General features: G+C 34.3%; 1 protein-coding gene across 1 annotated transcript in view; it reads right to left on the bottom strand.

The window, feature by feature from the left end:
• Window positions 1–1024: 1024 nt before the first annotated feature.
• Window positions 1025–18633, bottom strand: part of LOC143229070 (sideroflexin-1-like) — a 39528-nt gene continuing 21919 nt past the window's right edge. Inside the window, 5 exon segments of the mRNA XM_076460826.1 lie at window positions 1025–4537; window positions 5630–5677; window positions 6044–6093; window positions 6507–6556; window positions 10831–10958. Coding sequence (XP_076316941.1) covers window positions 4441–4537; window positions 5630–5677; window positions 6044–6093; window positions 6507–6556; window positions 10831–10958 — 373 coding nt within the window. The 3' untranslated portion in view covers window positions 1025–4440.

Below are 18633 nucleotides of genomic sequence, written 5' to 3'. Positions count from 1 at the left end.
TTGTGGTTAGTCGAAAGAAGTGCTTTGGTTGTTACGAATTTGGTACAACAAACAATGGCGATTTTTTTACATTGTTATTGTTGTACTTTGATGGAATCAGATTGTAACTTAGTTTCTTCTTATTGCATGTCAACGTTCAGACTCCTGTATGACAACGTTAGAACAATTAAAAACGTAGAGTACAATTAGCTCAAAACCAGTATATGGTTTGTGTTTGTTGAATTTAACGCAAGGTTACCTGAAGGCTGTTAATTCCAGCCATCTATCATTATAAAGTAATAGACTACAGGGAAGGCAAATCTCCATAAATGTCAACTCTTCACCTAAGAATAGTGATATTGATCCTCACGTTATAACACCCCTATATTGAAAGAGCGAGCATGTTCAGTGACTGACGGAGCCTTTCAAATGTATGGATTTAGTTGCAGTGTTATCCAAGGCAGGTTGAAATAATTCAATGTTGAATGAATTGATTTAGTTAAAGATATCCTGAATTTTTTCACACTTTACTGTTTTATTGTGATGCCATCTGTTATCCAGTCTAAATTGTATAAAAACAGAAGGGAATAACTCTTGAATTACTTCAAATACGTGTTATTTAAACATTAATATATAAAACAAATACCATGTTTTACAGACTTATGTATAACGGCGTTTATTCAATATAATTAGTCCATATCTACATCAATCCAAATATTTAATAAAAGTAAAATGAGATCCATACAGAACCAATAATTTTTCCTTGTAACGAAAACCAAATATAATTGTTCATTTTAACTTTTCTTTACATCACTTAATGTATTGCTTTCCCTCAAATCAAGAAAGAAAATTTAAATTTATTCTGTGATACCTATCTACAATTATATAAGGATCTATTTATTAAAAAGTATATTGACAAACACTTGGCATATTTGACCTACCTCCTTTTCTAGTGGCTGAATGGTGTGAGGGCTTATGATGCTAAACATTGGGTTTCGATACCTATGGTATAACTTTGTGCTTAATGAGAAAATACAAACAAAACTGAAAGTTGCATGTTTAATTGATTCAGAATTGCTATTTTTTTAAATGAATGCTATATACACAAGACATATACATTTCAACAATGTGAAACAAAGGGTAAAAAAGAATTAAAATATTCTGAGCAAAGAATTCTTACTGCACTTTTGAATCACCTACAATCATTTTGTAATAATACATTTATTACAAAAATAAAAAAAAAATTAACTAGCTAGTAAATTAGAGGTTTTATAAATATTTATACATGTATTTGAATAAGAACTAAACTTTAATGGTGCCAGTTAATGGTTTAAGTGAGAAGTTAGCATCAATAAGCACACTGTGACCCAAACAATACTTTTCATCCACACTGAACCCTGATACCTTTAAATACATTATAATAATAGTACATTTCAAGCAACTTCCAACAAGATGAAAGGACACTTTTCTTCTTCAAATGGATGACCCTACTTTATATAAACAATGAGAAAACTTCACTTTAAAGAATCATTTGTTTCATGGAATTCTAAATTCTCTATTTTCTACTCCTTGTTTATTTAAAATTAAGTTTTACTTGAATATCAGACAAAATTTTTCATAAGTTTTAATACGTTATGTTAACATATTTCTCAGGTACTGCCACTATAAAAATATAAACTGCATAAAAAGATCAGTTAGTTTCAAATTCCAACTATAAATAATAGGGCAAACAGTTGGATGTGACTGTTCAGAGATTCAGTTACTACTGTTAATTTCAAGTAACAACAAGAGCAAATGAACATATAACCCCATTGTGTGTGTGTGAAATATTAGTTTTTTACCTGGGAAGTTGATATATATTTAACACTAGGGACAGAAGTGTAGATTAAGTATGCCTTAAAGTATCTTAAAGTGACTATGTTCATTTTCTAATAGATGTCTCATGATCCATAAATATAAGAATAAATGAACGTATAGTATAAATATATACTATGGGCTGCAAATACATTACAACTAACATAAACTTAAAAAACATAATCAGCTATCAAACTCTGAGTTAAAAAAGATTTTGTCAATACATTATCATATCACACAAACAGCTTTAACATCTTAACAGAATTCTATTTTTAACACATTTCTGTAATTTTTATGTCACAAAAAAAAGTCTTAGCACATTTCAAAATTACTGATACTTTTTCAGACAAGTGTTAAAAGAAAACACAAAATGAATAGAAATAACATATATTTTAGCTTGTTAGCCATACTGAAAACAAAAAGTATCATACAAACAACTTTAACATCTTTACAGAATTCTATTATTAACAGATTCCTGTTAATTTTTGTCACAAAAGGTGATGAATGCACTAGATCCAATAACAAAACAAGGAAATATTATAATAAAAAACATTATGTATAATGAAAACAACTTCAAATAAAACCCAGAAAGTAATTACATAATTAGACCTGTATTCTCAAAACGGTTGGTATGGATATTAAAACTTTAATTAATATAAAATACTGAACAATGTTCTGACCTTCTTAGGTCATCTTCAGGTTAACAAAGACAGAGAGATTGCAATATTTTTCTTTGTTAACCTGAAGATGACTTAAGAAGGTCAAAACATTGTTCTGTACATTATTTTAATTAAAGTTTTAATACCCATACCAGCTATCTTGAGAATACATTTTCACTTCAAGAGGGTTTCTCGTCATCATGAATAATTAGACCTCTTTAAATTGGTTGCACCTTAATAAAAACATTTGAAAAAACTCTATATAACTAATTATATAAATATGTATCAGTAATCTTTGTTACACATTATTAAATATATTTCAGATAAAACTCTAGACAACTAATTTAACAAATACACTTCTGTAAATTTTGTTGCACAATAATGAAAACATTTAAAATAATACACTACAAAAATCCTAACTAATGCAACTCTAATATTTTTACACATTAACAAAAGGATTTGAAATAAAACCCTCTAAAACTAATTATATAAATATATCTTTGTAAACTTAGTTGCAGATTAATAAAAACATTTCAAATAAAGCCCTACAAAATTAACTAAACATATACACCTAGTTAAACATTATTGCTCAACATTTATAAAATTTCTCTAAAAGAACATTCATTTGATGGGTATTCAACATATTAAGAAATTATTAGAAAATTTTTGTTAAACTTTCACACTTTATTTGTTTCCACAATTGTCTACTGACATAAAAACTTGCATTTTTTTATGGACTGAATACTCGAAAAAATGTATGTTACTAATTTATCAATCTGAAAATAACATAAGCAAAAATGATTTCAAAACATGTAATTTTAACTTTTAAAAATACAAGTCAATGACTGGGAAATTGAGCATTTTAGAGGAATGTCTAGAAGTTATCATTTATTTATTAACGTAAAGTATTAATTAACAAACAAATCCTAATTATTATTTGAACTAAAATAAACAGGTTAAAGAAACCATTAATCCTTCTCTTCAATGCTAGGTGGTTTACAGAAACTGATTTAAAACTGTTAAATTAATGAAAAGTCTTAGGAGTATCCCATTCACTTGATAATTCTTGAAGTTAAAAGCATGAAGGATGACAGACGATAACTAAGATATCACAGCTACTGATATTACTCAAAGGTTATTTATAATCAGGATTTGAAACCCATTGGTACTTGTGTTGAGAGGTTAAAGGGGGCAAATCAATGGCTTAAGTATGTGATCCAAACTCTTCCAGTTATCTACACAAAACACAAAGAATTAACCACAAAATTTTAAAATTATCATTCTATAGCATATAGAAGATTTGTCATTTCTTCTGGTGAATACATTTTCAAGGAGAGCTTGATAATCATAAGATGAAGGGAAGTTCTCTTCTCAATGAGAAAATCATATGCAACTATCTACTATAATAATTGAAAATATCTAAAGATACCCTACAGAAATGTTCAATTTTCAGTAGGAAAAAAAAAGTTATGTCTCACAGGAATATTTTCATTCTTCCCTAATACATTATTATTATTATTACATCTTGATGCACAGTAAAACAGAAAATGATTCAATACATTTTTTCTCTTACAAATTCTGTCTTGTGAGAAACATTTTTAAAAAGTTTAAAACTGTTAAAATATTCTATCAAAACCAATAATAATCAAAAACTTTTCTTAAAACACAGTAATTTGCTGCACAACAAATTTCTTAAATAAATGTGGTTATTTAATAACTCACATTAACTTAGCACACACAAACATGTATATAAATACACTTTGTTTTGTACCAATAAACATTATGTTTACTTTTCACTACAACATATATTTGTATGCACATTTTTCTGGTAGTTTTCTATCTAATCTACTAAATAATTTCCAGTATATTGTGCAAATACTTTGGTTAATAAGAAACAAAACAACACCAATAAATACGTAAATAATGTTTTGTTTTTAATACTAAGCCATCATAACCCTTTATTGTAAAATGCATATTTTGGTGGATCTGGGAGTTTACGAACAACTTCCTGAATTTCTGGCTCTAAACTGTTGATAAATATGGAGCTGATGGGTGAGAAAGAAAGAAAAAAAAAGGCCAGTTGTTTAGAGCTTCAAAATTACTGATACTAGATACTTTTTCAGACAAGTGTTAGAAGTAAACATAAAATGAATAAAAATAACATATTTTAGCTTGTTAGCCATACTGAAAATAAAAAGTATCACACAAAAGTATATATGACTTAGGAAATTATTCCAAAGTCATATCATGTTTAAATTTGTAATGATTATAGCCTCCTTTCATGTAGGAATATTACCTGACATTTCTATTCTACCTATTAATGGGTTTACAGTTTATAACAATGTAACTAAGAATATTTTTAGCAAATATCACCACAGTTACAATATTTTTTAATATATATTCTTTACACGCAAAATCAGTTACAAATTTTGGGTTTACGATAGGTAAGAAAAACAAACTCATCCTTGAACATTCTAAATACTTTCACACTAAGGCTGGAACACACATTTCTCAGTGCACTGGGAAGCACATGTCCAAGCTGCAGTGAAAGAGTTAAAACTACTAACAAGACATGAGCCTTTAGCTTACATCAGTCAGTAACACAATCCTTAGGTGCTAAGTACTTGATTCTTGAATAATGTTTATTGCGTGTCCACGAAAGTAAAAACTACCCAGGTCTAAAAAGGGTAGTAAACCATCATGACAAATCCTGATAACATCCTACTACTTTAGACAGGTGGATCTGTCCTCATCCATTTTTTACTCCTAATGAAGACAGGTCAAAATGTCAAATGCAGTAAGGTTTTATTGTTGTAGTTTAATTGTTTATGAGGTTTATTATGTTGAAGTGATTTGTCTTTTTACTTTAAAGTGAGGTACTTGAAAGCAAATGATGAATATATTATTACTATAGAAGTTGCTCATAGTTAGTTAACAAAGACATAAAAGATTACATCAATATCATTCCTTACATGAATTAGAAACTTAAAAATAATTTCTTAGCTAAGTATAATTACTTGCCTGTTTAAGTCTCATATAACCTTATTTAAGAAGCAATATACATTCTTCACTTTATATATAATCCAAATTGCTTATTTTATACAGCCTTAAAAAATCAAACCATAATATTTACATACCTCTTTTGGGGGAAAAGAGCACAGCAAAGTGGTGTTGCAAAAACCAGCCTGGTAACACGAAGAAGTTAGAAATTACACAAAAACTGAAATAATGCTTTTACCTTATAATCTAAGATAATTGAATAATTTATTTTTACCATATAAAAACATTCCACCAAGGGACCAAAAGATGCATATGTAATCTAAAGTAATATACATGTCCATTGATCTTTCATAAACTATAAAGCAGAAAAAAAGAAGAAAACAATCAAAAATACAGGCACTTTTAGTCCGTTAGCTGTACTTACAATGTAAATTTTTGATCTTTCATTAAAGTACTTAGAACTATTACATGCAAGAATATGGAAAAAATTACACATGAAATATATTTTGCTTCTCGATATAAATATACACATGAATTCCAGATAAACTTACAAAAATCCACACAGACCAACTTGAAGAGGTGCATTAATCCAAGGTAGTCTCTACAATACATAATACAAAATGAGATAAAAATATTATGGTATTATATACCTTTATACACATTACAACACTATTATATGCAACTCAGCAATGCTGAATATGTTTTAAAGAGTTAAATTTTGTAAAAACAACAAAGCATACTAGAGTACTGTTAATATTGTTGCATGCTTATTATTTCTATCAGACAAGTATTTATTAATAAATTTCTATATCTCTTTGCTGTTTTTTTTTCCTTTTTCCTTAAAAGAAAACAAGAACAAAAATTCTTGCACATAAAACTAAGTCTCATCACAAAAACACTTCTTATTTTCACTCTTGCATACATTTGGTCGCTAAAGGAAATATTATAAATATATTTATAAATTTAAAAATGCAAAGTATATAATAATGTAGATGAGTAAAAATGCCATTTTACCTGAAGGGTCCCTCGTTTCTCAAGGTAATCCATGATGAAAGGTGGAATTACTGTGCGTAAAACAGGAGATAAAGACACAAATATGACTAAGAACAATTAATATTTAAAAACCATTTGAAAGTATGTAAGTATTAAAAAAACTAAAACCTGCAGCTCACGTCAAGCTAAAACAAAAACACATCAAAAATTAACTACACAGTTTTACTAGTATGTACAATTGTACCAATGTCACCTGCAGCTTAATGAAAAGTTTGAATCAGTACAATTGTACATAAAAGTACCTCAAAGTCAGTAAAAGATCTGTTAATCACAGGGTTGTATCACATGTAATTACACTATGTAACAAAATTTTTACGTTTCTTGTTTGTGGGTAGAAAGGGTTATTTCCCAATTGCTTATGCCTAAAGTAAATGCAAGACATATTTGTCTCTCCAAACTTTGCTTTGCGACCTGGGTAATGAAATTTTCAAATTTAGATAGAGAATTTTCCTGAACTTACAACAATTTTCAAGATATTTTTAGAATATCAGAGATCTTGGTCTACAAAGTCAATAGCTGAGCTTTTGACATCTTGTCTCAAGGAGTGAGATTTGTTAGATGAAATTGTACTACATGTCACAAGTCAGAGGAAGCATCACCGACATTTTTCAAGTTTCTTTAGTCGTCAAGATGGGCCCTGCTTCTGCCACAATGTATCAGGTCTGTGTGAGGCAATTGGAATTGCCTGTAACCCAAACAAGTGGCACCTCTTCATTGATGACGCATCCAGAAGCGTCAAAGCTGTACTGCTCCATAATGAGAATAAGTATCTGTCTCTTTCCCTGCCTTATTCTGTGCACCTCAGAGAGGAATACAAGAGCATCAAAACCCTCCTAGAAGCCTTGAAGTATGATGAGTATGGCTGGGAGGTTATCAGAGACTTCAAAATGGTGGCATTCCTGATGGGTCTCCAAGGAGGCTTTACCAAGTTTCCCTGTTATCTTTGCCTTTGAAACAGCAGGAATACTGCAGCACACTACAACAGATCGAGTTCTCTGTGGGGAGGCACAATGTCAAGTGTGAGCCACTAGTGGACCTCAAGAAGGTGTTGTTTCCACCATTGCACATAAAATTGGATCTTATTAAACAATTTGTCACAGCTCTCGATAAGGAGTCTGCAGCCTTCAAGTACCTTTGAGACTTCTTCCCTAAGCTGTCTGAGGCAAAGGTCAAAGCTGGTGTCTTCGTTGGACCACAAATAAAGAAGATCCTGGAGTGCACAGAATTCCCCAAGAAGTTCAATAAGAAGGAAAAAAAGCTTGAGGCAGCTTTGTCACAGTGGTTCAGGGCTATTGGTAATCACAAGGCCGAAAATTATGTGGAGCTGGTTGAGACTCTTGTGAAGAACTACAGCAAAATGGGCTGCAGGATGTCTTTGAAAGTCCACATCCTTGATGCTCCTCTTAATAAATTCAAGGAGAACACGTGAGCATACTCAGAGGAGCAAGGCAAGCTCTTCCACCAAGATATACTGGACTATGAACGCTGCTACCAGAGAGAGTATAACAAAAACATGATGGGAGACTATATTAGGGGGTGATACGTGAAAGTGATTTACATTACAGTCACAAGTCTCAAAATACTACTCGCTTCTAAACATTTTTTCTATTACTATGGAAAGTTCTAGAAAATTCTAAAAAGTTCTTGAAAATTCTCACAAGTTCTACAACATTCTAGAAAATTCTTGTAAGTTCTTGAAAATTCTCTATCAGCTACTCAGCACTGAATCTACCTGTAATTTTTTGGAAAATGGGTAAATTTGAAAATTTCATTACATAGGTCACGAAAACAAAGTTTGAAGAGAAAAATTTGTCTTTTTCATTTACTTTAGGCATAAGCAATTAGAAAATAACACTTTCTGCTCAGTAACAAAAAGAGTAAAAAAATTTTATTACATTGTGTAGTTTGTATAATTACTGTAATAGGAAAAAAAGGTTATGTTAAGTGTAAACTTCTTACTTAATGTTTTCTACAATGCATATAGTGCATGCTAAACTTTGGAGGCTTTGAACAGTGCCTAATTTCTGGTGGATCTGCCTAAAAAGACCAGGCTGGAGAAAATGTTAGGAGTAGGCACACTAGAAGTATTTTACTGTGCACATTTTTAAAGTAACTTAAAGAACATAAATATTATATAAGGTTATGTTACTTATCTATGAAATTAAAAGAAAAATGTGTGTCCGAGTGCTAGCTCACGTGGAAACAAAAAATTGGCTAATTGTGTAATGACACTTTTACATTTATATAAGTGTAGAAATGAACACCTTACATACATCATCCTATATTAATTCAAAACTATGACATCACAACATTAACTTTAAAGTCCATTACTTTACTAACATAAACATGCAACAAAACCAATTAAGGTAATTCTTTGCCTTTCCATAGTAATACCATTATATCTCAATACAGAATCAAACAGGAACCTAAAAGTCAATAATGTCTAAAAATTAAATATGCTTTGCATGCAAAGAACAAATTTACATACTATATAATCTATAACAATTAGCCTTAACAGCTCCTGCCACAATTTCATTCATTTTTGGTACTCTAGAGCTAACATGTTGCATGAAAGATAATATTTACAAGCATCATGTGATATAAGAGTACGATTAAATACTTATACATAAAAGAAATACACAATGAGAGTTGATTCTTTACACTTCTTGATACCATCATTTTAAAAATTCACTATCTTATAACCATTATACCTTTCCATCTGTTTCAATAAGGGCACTTAAAAATTAACAACTAAGTCTAAAGTGTATATACTTTTTATATGTTTTATATATGAAATAATTAGTTAGGGGGAATAAAATATTCCCCATTACACCATTTTCATTTGGTGGTAGTGGACCTTATGCTTTATTAATACTTTAGAGGAGAGTAGAAGAAAAGAGTTGATGCCATTATAAAAGAAATAAGTGAAACAGCAACAGTCAAAGACAGTTAATTTTTGCACTTTTTTGAAATCATAATTTTAAACAAGTCAATAATCCTTTCCTACTGTGTTCTTAATGTTATGATTATGGGACACTCTGTGGGAAAGTCTTGCAACCATGCTTGCTATTGATGGTATCACATAAACAGTGTAATGAGAAGAGCAGTGATTCGGTACTTTATGTTTAGCAAGTTCATACATCAGTTGCTACAGCAAAGTAAACATAGGAAATAGATGCGAAAATGTTAGAAAACCCACTTTCAGAAGACAGATACCAAATATTCTGTCTGTCCTGTGCCCAAGCTGTAATGAAAAACATGATGATTAGAACAGATAACATGGTGTATTGTGAATAGTACGTGTATGTTAATTTAGGTAGGGAAATATTCTTAATAAATAAAATCTAAAGGAGAGGTGAAACTGTTTCCCTGTGGCAGTTGAGATGAAGTATTTTTATTGTGTCTATGACAGTCTTGTGCATTGAGCTATTCTCAGTCTCTGATAACCTCCCAGCTGTATATTACATTGGATAGTTCTAGAAAATTCTAAAAGGTTTTTGAAAATTCTAGCAAGTTCTACAACATATTTTGAAGTATTTTTGTGTCTATGACAGTCTTGTGCATTGAACTATTCTAAATGACATGTGATGCAGTTTGAGGCTGAATATGGGGAAGTATCACTTGGTGATAGCGCAAAGAGCTTCTAAACATTCAGCCTTTGTTTCAGAGGTGGAGAATTCGCTGAGTTCCACCAACATTGAAAAAGGTTGGTAATCACCTGTCTATCTAACATACATAGTTATCACGCTAACAACAGCTTTGAAGGCTTGTTATTTTTAGATTCTGAAAAACTGTTTCCCTGAAATCAGTCTCATGAATTTGGGCTGTCTGCTAATCAAACTGATGCAGTACTCTCACTAATCAAATCAAATAAATTTATATGTGGTATGTTTTAGATATATTAAGCTCTTTGTATATTAATATATAATTGTATAAGGATATTATTTATTTCTAGAATTCTAAGAATGAAAATATGCTCAAATTAAACATAGCACAGTCCCTCCAATAGCTTAATAAGTTCATGGACTTGCATTGCTAAAATCCAGGAAGTTATTCCCCAGCCTACTGTGTACATTTGCACTATAATAATCAAATAAAGCATTAAACTTTTTTTTTTCTTCTTTGCTCCTTATGCAAATTCAATAGTTTGGACCATAACCTTTTGTTTTATTAAAATTTAACTTGAGGGATTTTCATATTAAGACTATAAACGTTTCTCTTCTGACACTACAAGTTACATCAAAAGGTTATCTTATGTTATATAAAATAAAATGCACACACTAACTCATTCCTGGAACTGCCATTAGGATTCGGGAGACAACAACTTGAGAGATGGCCCACTTTGCTGCTATCTTGGAATCTCCAAGTTTGTTGTCATTGTGATCAATAACTGGAATACCATGACGTATTTCTCTTCAAGACAAAAACAAACTACAATTCAGTCTTAACACCCTCTCATATAGAAGGAAATCAGACTTTATAAATCATACTTTACACATATCCCAAACTTTTATTTGAACTTGTAAGCTTATGCATAAATTTCCAAATTTTACAATTGAAAATGCTGTGTTGAAATTACATTTGGTATTAACTTTCATCACAATATCAAACAAAATATAAAATTAACTATTTTTTTGTAAATGAACACCCAAGACATTAAACTCCTTGAGAAAAGAATAAATATTAACAAACAATATATGTTTAATAAATCACAAGGAAGGAAAGTATTGAATATTGTTTACAGAATACAGATGATAATATTGAATACCAAGTAACTAGAAGAGTGTAAAAATGAAAGGGCTTTAATAAAGAGCTGATCTTCACTTTACCAAAAATCCCTCATGATTCTACTTTCAGATTCAGGGTTTTTATTATTCTGCAGAGACTCCTTTATTTATCTCTGTGTACAATGCTGTTTTCTCTCAAACATACAGCACATCCAATCATTTATTTCAAGCACAACATTTTGTAATCCAAGAAGCAAGTGTCAACTAGATTGTTAATGTAACAGCTGACTTTTTATGTCCTGATGTTCAAAGGTCTTTTGATCTCCTCAAACAGTTCTCTGTCATAGCTATTAAAACTATACATGTATCTTTGTAATGTATCTGGTTTAAAATGATTTTAACTTTAAACTGGTTAAAATATTAAGGCATTTTGAACTTTGTTTTCAACATATCATACAGATGTTAGATGAAAATCCTAGCATACATTGTAGCATAGTTAAAAGTTTCCATGCTGAAATTTTTTTCTCTTTCACAAGTTTGAAATAACTATTCTCAATGTCCATTTCTTTTTGCATACATGTACGTTAGTATCACAAGTTTCAAGGTTGTGGGCAGTTATAATACCTTTTTTAATGGCTGGAAGATGGCATGTGATGAATTAGAGATGTTGGTCATCATACGTTAACCACTTTTATCTTTGAGTCATATATTTTTGACAACTTTTTTGACTAAGTCATCCAAATATAAACTAGTTAAAAGAATATTGCTAGTTCATTAATCCAGGTGGTTAAGAAAATAATTTATATTTGTTTAAGGTTGAATAGAATACATGATTTTTTTCAGTTCTTTGTGGTATACTCTACAGACAATAGTCGACAGTTGGTACCCTATTGAATTCTGTCTGCCATTTGATAAATGTTCACTGCTTTTCACTGTTTGAGCCAATACAACTTCCATTTCAATGGACACTCTGACAAACTGATTAAAGCGTAGCTTGGTGATAAGTTGCTCAAACAAACAATGTTTGTGAACAACTTCTGTTACAATTACAATCCTGATTTTTTTTCTAAAAGCTTGCTATATAACTTTATACTTCATCTCAAGCATGATGTTGTAATATGATAGAAAATAAAAGATTTTTGTAGTACAAGTTGAGGTAACCTTAGTTAAGTCATTTAAAACTTAACTGTATCATGTTTTGTTTTGCTAATAATGCATTTGTTACACTGTATTTACTTGTGGTCTCAATAGCACAAGTACTTGCAAAAAATTAATATTACCCAGAAATATAAATACACAACAGTTTAAAACTTTATTACACATATTAACTATTAAACAGCCATTGTGTGGTTCATTTTACTACACTGTAAGAAAAAAAGAAAAGAAATGATTTAAGTCCTCAAACACTCTCTAATCAGTTTTAATATGTTTATAATCACTTTTTAGTGGGCCACATAAAAAAAATTATAAGCATTGATTGATTGACTGATTTAGAGTTTTATGGCACAAAGCAGCTAGGCTATCTGCAGCAAACGTCCAGTAAAAAGGTAAAAATAAATTAAATCTACTAACATACATAAAAGGAAATGAAGGTTAAACAAAACATCATTGAAAAATAGAAAAAGCATAAAACTAATGTTGACACCTAGTCAACAATGTTAAGAGAGAAAGCAGAGTAAGAGATGTTGTAAAGGACTTTCTCTAACAAAATGGTAATGATCGTAACCTGCCAGGAAGACTAACAGGTAAGTACAAGAACCACCATCAGTCACCTGAAGTTGGTCTTTCCAGTCCTGGTTCCAGGTTATGTGTCATTATGACCAGTACCAAAGGTAAAGTAAGAAAAGTGTTGAAAGACATGCAGCAAAATTGTAATAACAACTCGCCAGGACGACTAACAGGCAGTTCAAACAGCAGCATTAGTCACCTGAAGTTGTCCTTTCCAGTCCTGGTGTCGAGTTATTTAATGTTCTGACCATTTTCCAATGTTAAATTGAACTAGAGAGAATGAGACTCTGAAAAGGGAACCACAATTAAAAAGATGTAATGAATAAATATCAAACACTTAAATGAGATTAAAAAGCTTAATGGCCATTAAAAAACTGAAAACTTTATCAAGGTGGACGGTGTCACTATCACCAATAACACTGTCCAATGTTACAGATAAACCCTGGAACAGAACATGTTTAAAATAGTGCCTTCGTTGAGAGTTGTAATGACGGCAAGAAAGTAAAATATGGCTTATGGTGATTTGAGTGTTAAACAAACTACACACTGGTGCATCAGTTCCAGATAAAAGAAAATGATGAGTTAAAAACCTGTGACCAATGCATAGTCTTGTTAGAACAACTTTCTCCTTCCGAACCTTATGGAAGCAAGACGGCCAAAGCCCAATAGGGCTTTATTTGAAAAAGCTTATTGTTACGTTGCTTACTCCAAGTGGACTGCCAGCTGTCATGGAGCCGAGCTTTGAATACAGGACCATAGTCCATGTATGGAATAGGCACAGTGGTGATAATGCCAGAGCAGATAGATTTAGCTGCCGTGTCTGCAAGCTCATTCCCACGAATACCAACGTGGCCTGGTATCCAGAAAAACTGGATAGAAGTAGATGTAAATGAGAAATGGGCCAGTCGGTTTTGAATATCTGCGAGAGCAGGGTGTGAGCCAAAGTGAAGTGATTCCAAGGCCAGTAGAGAACTAAGCGAGTCAGTATAAATAGTGCAGTCGAAATACTGCTCAGCTTCAATATGATCCAGGGCAAGAGATATGGCGTACAGTTCAGCAGTGAACAAAGAAGCTGTAGAGGGGATTCTGTGCGCAACCACCGAACTGCAACAAACTATGGCAGAGCCCACAGAATTACCTGATTTGGAACCATCTGAATAAATTGGAATGGAATGATTGTTTGAAAGATGTTCAGTAAATAAAAGACGGTACTTCCATTCTGGAGTATCTGCCTTTTTCAGATGACTTAAAGAAAGGTCACATTTGGGGGCTGTAATAAGCCATGGGGGGATAGGCTGACCAGTGGATTCTGCAATGTTGTCCACAGACAGACCTAATTCATCCAATTGTGCCTGGATGCAAAGGCCAAAAAAAGCAATGGCAGATTGTCTGTTCTGAAAAAGTAAGGACCACTGAGGAAGGAAAACACATCCCCAGGTGGGATACTTTGGTAAGGAACGAAGTTTCGAAGAATATAGTAAAGATAGTTGCAAATGGCAAAGGTGCAGAGAAGGTTCATGAGATTCTACGTATAAGCTGTGAACTGGGGAGGTGCAGAAAGCCCCAGTGCAGAGTCAATGTCCTTGATGATGAATGGGATCCAGCATCTTTAAGGCCGAGGGTCTGGCATATCCATAGACCATTGATCCATAGTCAAGTTTTGAACGAATAATAGCACAATATATCTTTAACATAGAACATTGATTCACTTCCCGACTTGTGGTAGAGGGGACACGGAGGATGTTCAGTGCTCTTGTGCATTTGACTCGTAGCTGCTTTAAGTGTGGTAAAGGTCAGCTTATGGTCAAAGATAAGCCCCAAGAACTTGGTCTCAGGGATCACTGGCAGCGAAACTTCACCGATATGGAGTTCAGAATCAAGGTGAATACCCCCGTTGGTGGCAAAAGTGCATGCAAACAGTTTTAGAGAGAGAAAAATTAAAGCCGTTCACAGTAATCCACTTCAGTACACAATTGAGGGCAGTTTGTAATTGCTGGTAAATATATCTCATGTTCGACGACTGACACGAGATGTGAAAGTCGTTGACATAGAGCCCGTTTGCAACAGTGAGAGGGAGTTGTTCAGTGACGGCATTTATCTTTACACTGTAATGTGTGACACTCAAAACACAGCCCTGATGAACCCCAAGTTCCTGTACAAAAGAACGGGAAAGTGTCGAACTCACACAAACTTGAAATCTCCTGTCCATTAAAAATATTTTAATAAACATGGGTAAATGGCCATGTAACCCATATATATGGAGATCTCGCAAAATGCCATACCTCCATGTTGTGTCATAAGCCTTCCCAATGTCAAGGAATATTGATACAAGATGTTGGCATTTGAGAAAGGCTTCTCTGATTGATGTTTCAAGTTGAATTAGGTGGTCTGTGGTGGAGTGCTGTCAACCAAACCCACACTGGGTTGGCGAGAGGAGATTGTTTGAATCGAGGAACCAAACAAGATGAGCATTAACTATCCTCTATAAGGTCTTACAGAGACAGCTCATCAAAGCAATTGGACGGTAGTCTGAAGGAATCTTGGGATCTTTCCCAGGTTTAGAGAAAGGTAAGATAATTGCCTGGTGCCAGGCATCAGGTAAAACATTCTCCTGCCAGATCTGGTTAAAACACTCAGAAGAATATCAAGAAAAGCAGGAGAGAGATAGCGCAGCATGTCATAGTGTACATCATCAGGTCCAACAGATGCACTGCCAGACCAATGAATGGCCATTTTCAGTTCCACCAGTGTAAAGGGACAATTATAGTCAAAGAGACAGTCAGTTCGAATAGAAAGTGGTGAATGCTCTGCCCGAGTCTTGATGGCCAAGAAGGCGGAGGGACAAGTAGAAGTACTAAATACCCAGCAAAAGCTTTCACCTAGAGTATCAGCAATGCTCCAGACATCAGCTACCTCTTGGCCATCAGAGAATAAGATGGAGTGGGGGACAGAATTGTAGAGCCCATTGACCTTTCAAATCCTGTCCCATATGACCTTGGAACTGGTGGTAGAAGATATGCTAGTTGTGAACTTAATCCAAGATTCCTTCTGGCTTTGATGTCTTACCCACCTAGCATGTGCACGGGCCCGTTGGAAAGCGATGCAGTTCGAAAGTGTGGGATATCTATGGAAAGTATCCCAGGCACGTTTTTGAGCCTTCTGTACCAAGTGGCAATCAGGATTCCACCACAGATGAGGATATCGTGGAAAACGTTTCGAGGTTTTAGGAATACACTGAGCAGCTGCTTGTATAAGTCATCTATTAATGGCTGATTCATGATGGCAGATCAAGTTCTGCGAGAGCAGTGAAAGTGGACCAGTCTGCCTGATTCAGCTTCCACCAGGACATGCGTGTAGGGTGGCATCAACAATGGCCAGTCTCTCTCAAAAGTATAGGAAAATAAACACTGCCTAGTGGATTACTGTCAACCTTCCATGAAAAAATTGGAAAATAATGAAGGGGAGCAAACTGAGAGATCAATAGCGGTAAAGGACTGACTAGGTGTATGAAAATAAGTGGAAGAACCAGTATTGAAAACAGAAAGATTGTGATCAGAGAGCATATGCTCTACAGAGCGACCCCTCCTATCAATAACAGCACTTCCCCAGAGTGGATGATGTCCGTTAAAGTCCCCCAGGATTAGAAATGGAGACAGCAACTGTTCAACGAGAGCATAAAGGTCTGATTGATCATATGTCTCTCCAGGGGACAAGTAGAGAGAACAAACAGTGATGGTATGACCCAAGGAAACACGGATGGCTATGGCCTCCAAGGGTGTGTTGAGTGACAAAGACAGGGTGGGCACATGCTGATCAACCAATAGTGCCACCCCTCCATGTACTCGTTCATCACACAGCCTGTCATTTCTGTACAGAGAAAACTGCCGAATGGTGACTGTATCAGCAGGTTTTAGAAATGTTTCTTGTAAGGAAAGACATACAGGATGGTAGGAAGCAATCAGTGTTTTGATATCATCCAGATTAGAACGTAAACCTCGACAGTTCCATTGTATCAAGGTGGCCATTTTTAATGACAGGTAGGCGAAGTGGCTGGAGAACCCTTCTGTTTACGACCATGTCTTTTTTTCCTTACTGTCCTTATTCGGACGAGGTCTATTGACCTCCATGGATCCTGCCCTGGGTCGATTGGGCAAGTCTTTGTTGTTGGAAGGGGATTCCAGTGACTGAGGACATGAACAAATGATTGTTTTGCATCGTGGGGTGTAAGAAAAAGATGTATCAGAAGAAATGCCTGTATTTGAAACCAAAGGATGTGGATCTTGAGGTTTGTTGGAATGTATGGGAGGAACAGAGATGGGTGTAGAAGTCGATTCATCAACCTTTTTAACCATGGAGGTCAAAAGGCTTTTCATTTGTTTCAAAAACAATTCTCTTGGAGGCACAGAGAGATTTGTCTGCACTCCCACTGTAGTTGTGGAACGAAGTGCAGCAGCATATGTCCAAGATGGAGTGGCAAACAGCAATTTCCAAGCCTCAGGAAAACTAATGTTTTCAAATGCTGCATTTATTTTTCCTCCAACCATTTTGGGCAAGAACGAAAGTAGGAATGGTGGGAACCATTGCAGTTGACACAGTGTGGGTCTGCGTGACACTCATAGGCATCGTGGTCCTTGCCACCACAATGAGCACATGTCAGGGAACCGTGACAGGATATCTTTGAGTGGCCAAACCTCTGACATTGGAAACATTGGAGAGGGTTTGGAATGTACGGCCGTACCCTGCAAATTAGATAACCTGCCTTGATGGTGGCAGGTGCATGTGGTGATGTAAATGTCAAAACGAAGATATCTGTTGGCAGTGTAACTCGATCTTTGCGAGTGGAGATGCGCCTCATTGCAAAAACTCCTTGAGTGGAGAGACCAGCGAGAATCTCTGACTTGGGGGCATTCTTCAAATCCCTCTCAACAATAAGTCCTCGTGATGAATTCAAGGTAGCATGAGGGGTAACCTCAATAGATACATCCCCAATTGCCTTTGAATTCAAGAGAAGTTCACTGTGTTGGGATGTGGATGTTTCAACCAATATGTCTCCAGGTCGAAGCTTCTTTACTGACTTTGGAGAGCCAGCAAGATCCTCTAGTCCCTTCTGAATAAAAATGGGGGATAATTGCCCTAAAGGTTTTTCTGAAAGAGAATGTAATATAAGAAAATGAGGTATCTGTGTTACAGATGTCGAAGATCGCTGCTCAGTCTTCAAGACGTGGTCGCTTACCTATTGACTGTTTTTTCACTATTTTATTTAAATTTTTTGAAGAAGGATCTATAGGAAAAGAGAAAAATTTCGGTACCCACTGACCCCACCCACCATGGAGCCCTATGAAGGGATGCACTACAATGTCATGCAAGGACAATGCAGCAACGCCAGGGTTTCGTGAGCACTATACCCAAACACCAGCATCAGGCACAATGTCCACAACACCCATTGAGAATTTGCAACACTGGTACTTGGTTGACTCTAGCTTAAGTGGACCAACCTATTGACTCAAGGGGGCCACCCAAAGGCTGCCTGTCTACAGGAATTCAAGGCCAAAGTGGTGTGTTAGGGTTGGACCCTTCAACCACCACGATCCTCTCCTTCCCATGCACGGTAAACACGTGGGTGGATACTTAGA

Source organism: Tachypleus tridentatus, chromosome 10 (assembly GCF_004210375.1).
Source record: "Tachypleus tridentatus isolate NWPU-2018 chromosome 10, ASM421037v1, whole genome shotgun sequence".
NCBI classification, from domain to species: domain Eukaryota; kingdom Metazoa; phylum Arthropoda; class Merostomata; order Xiphosura; family Limulidae; genus Tachypleus; species Tachypleus tridentatus.
Note: the sequence above shows the minus strand (reverse complement) of the source record. Positions and strands in the feature narration are given on the sequence as shown.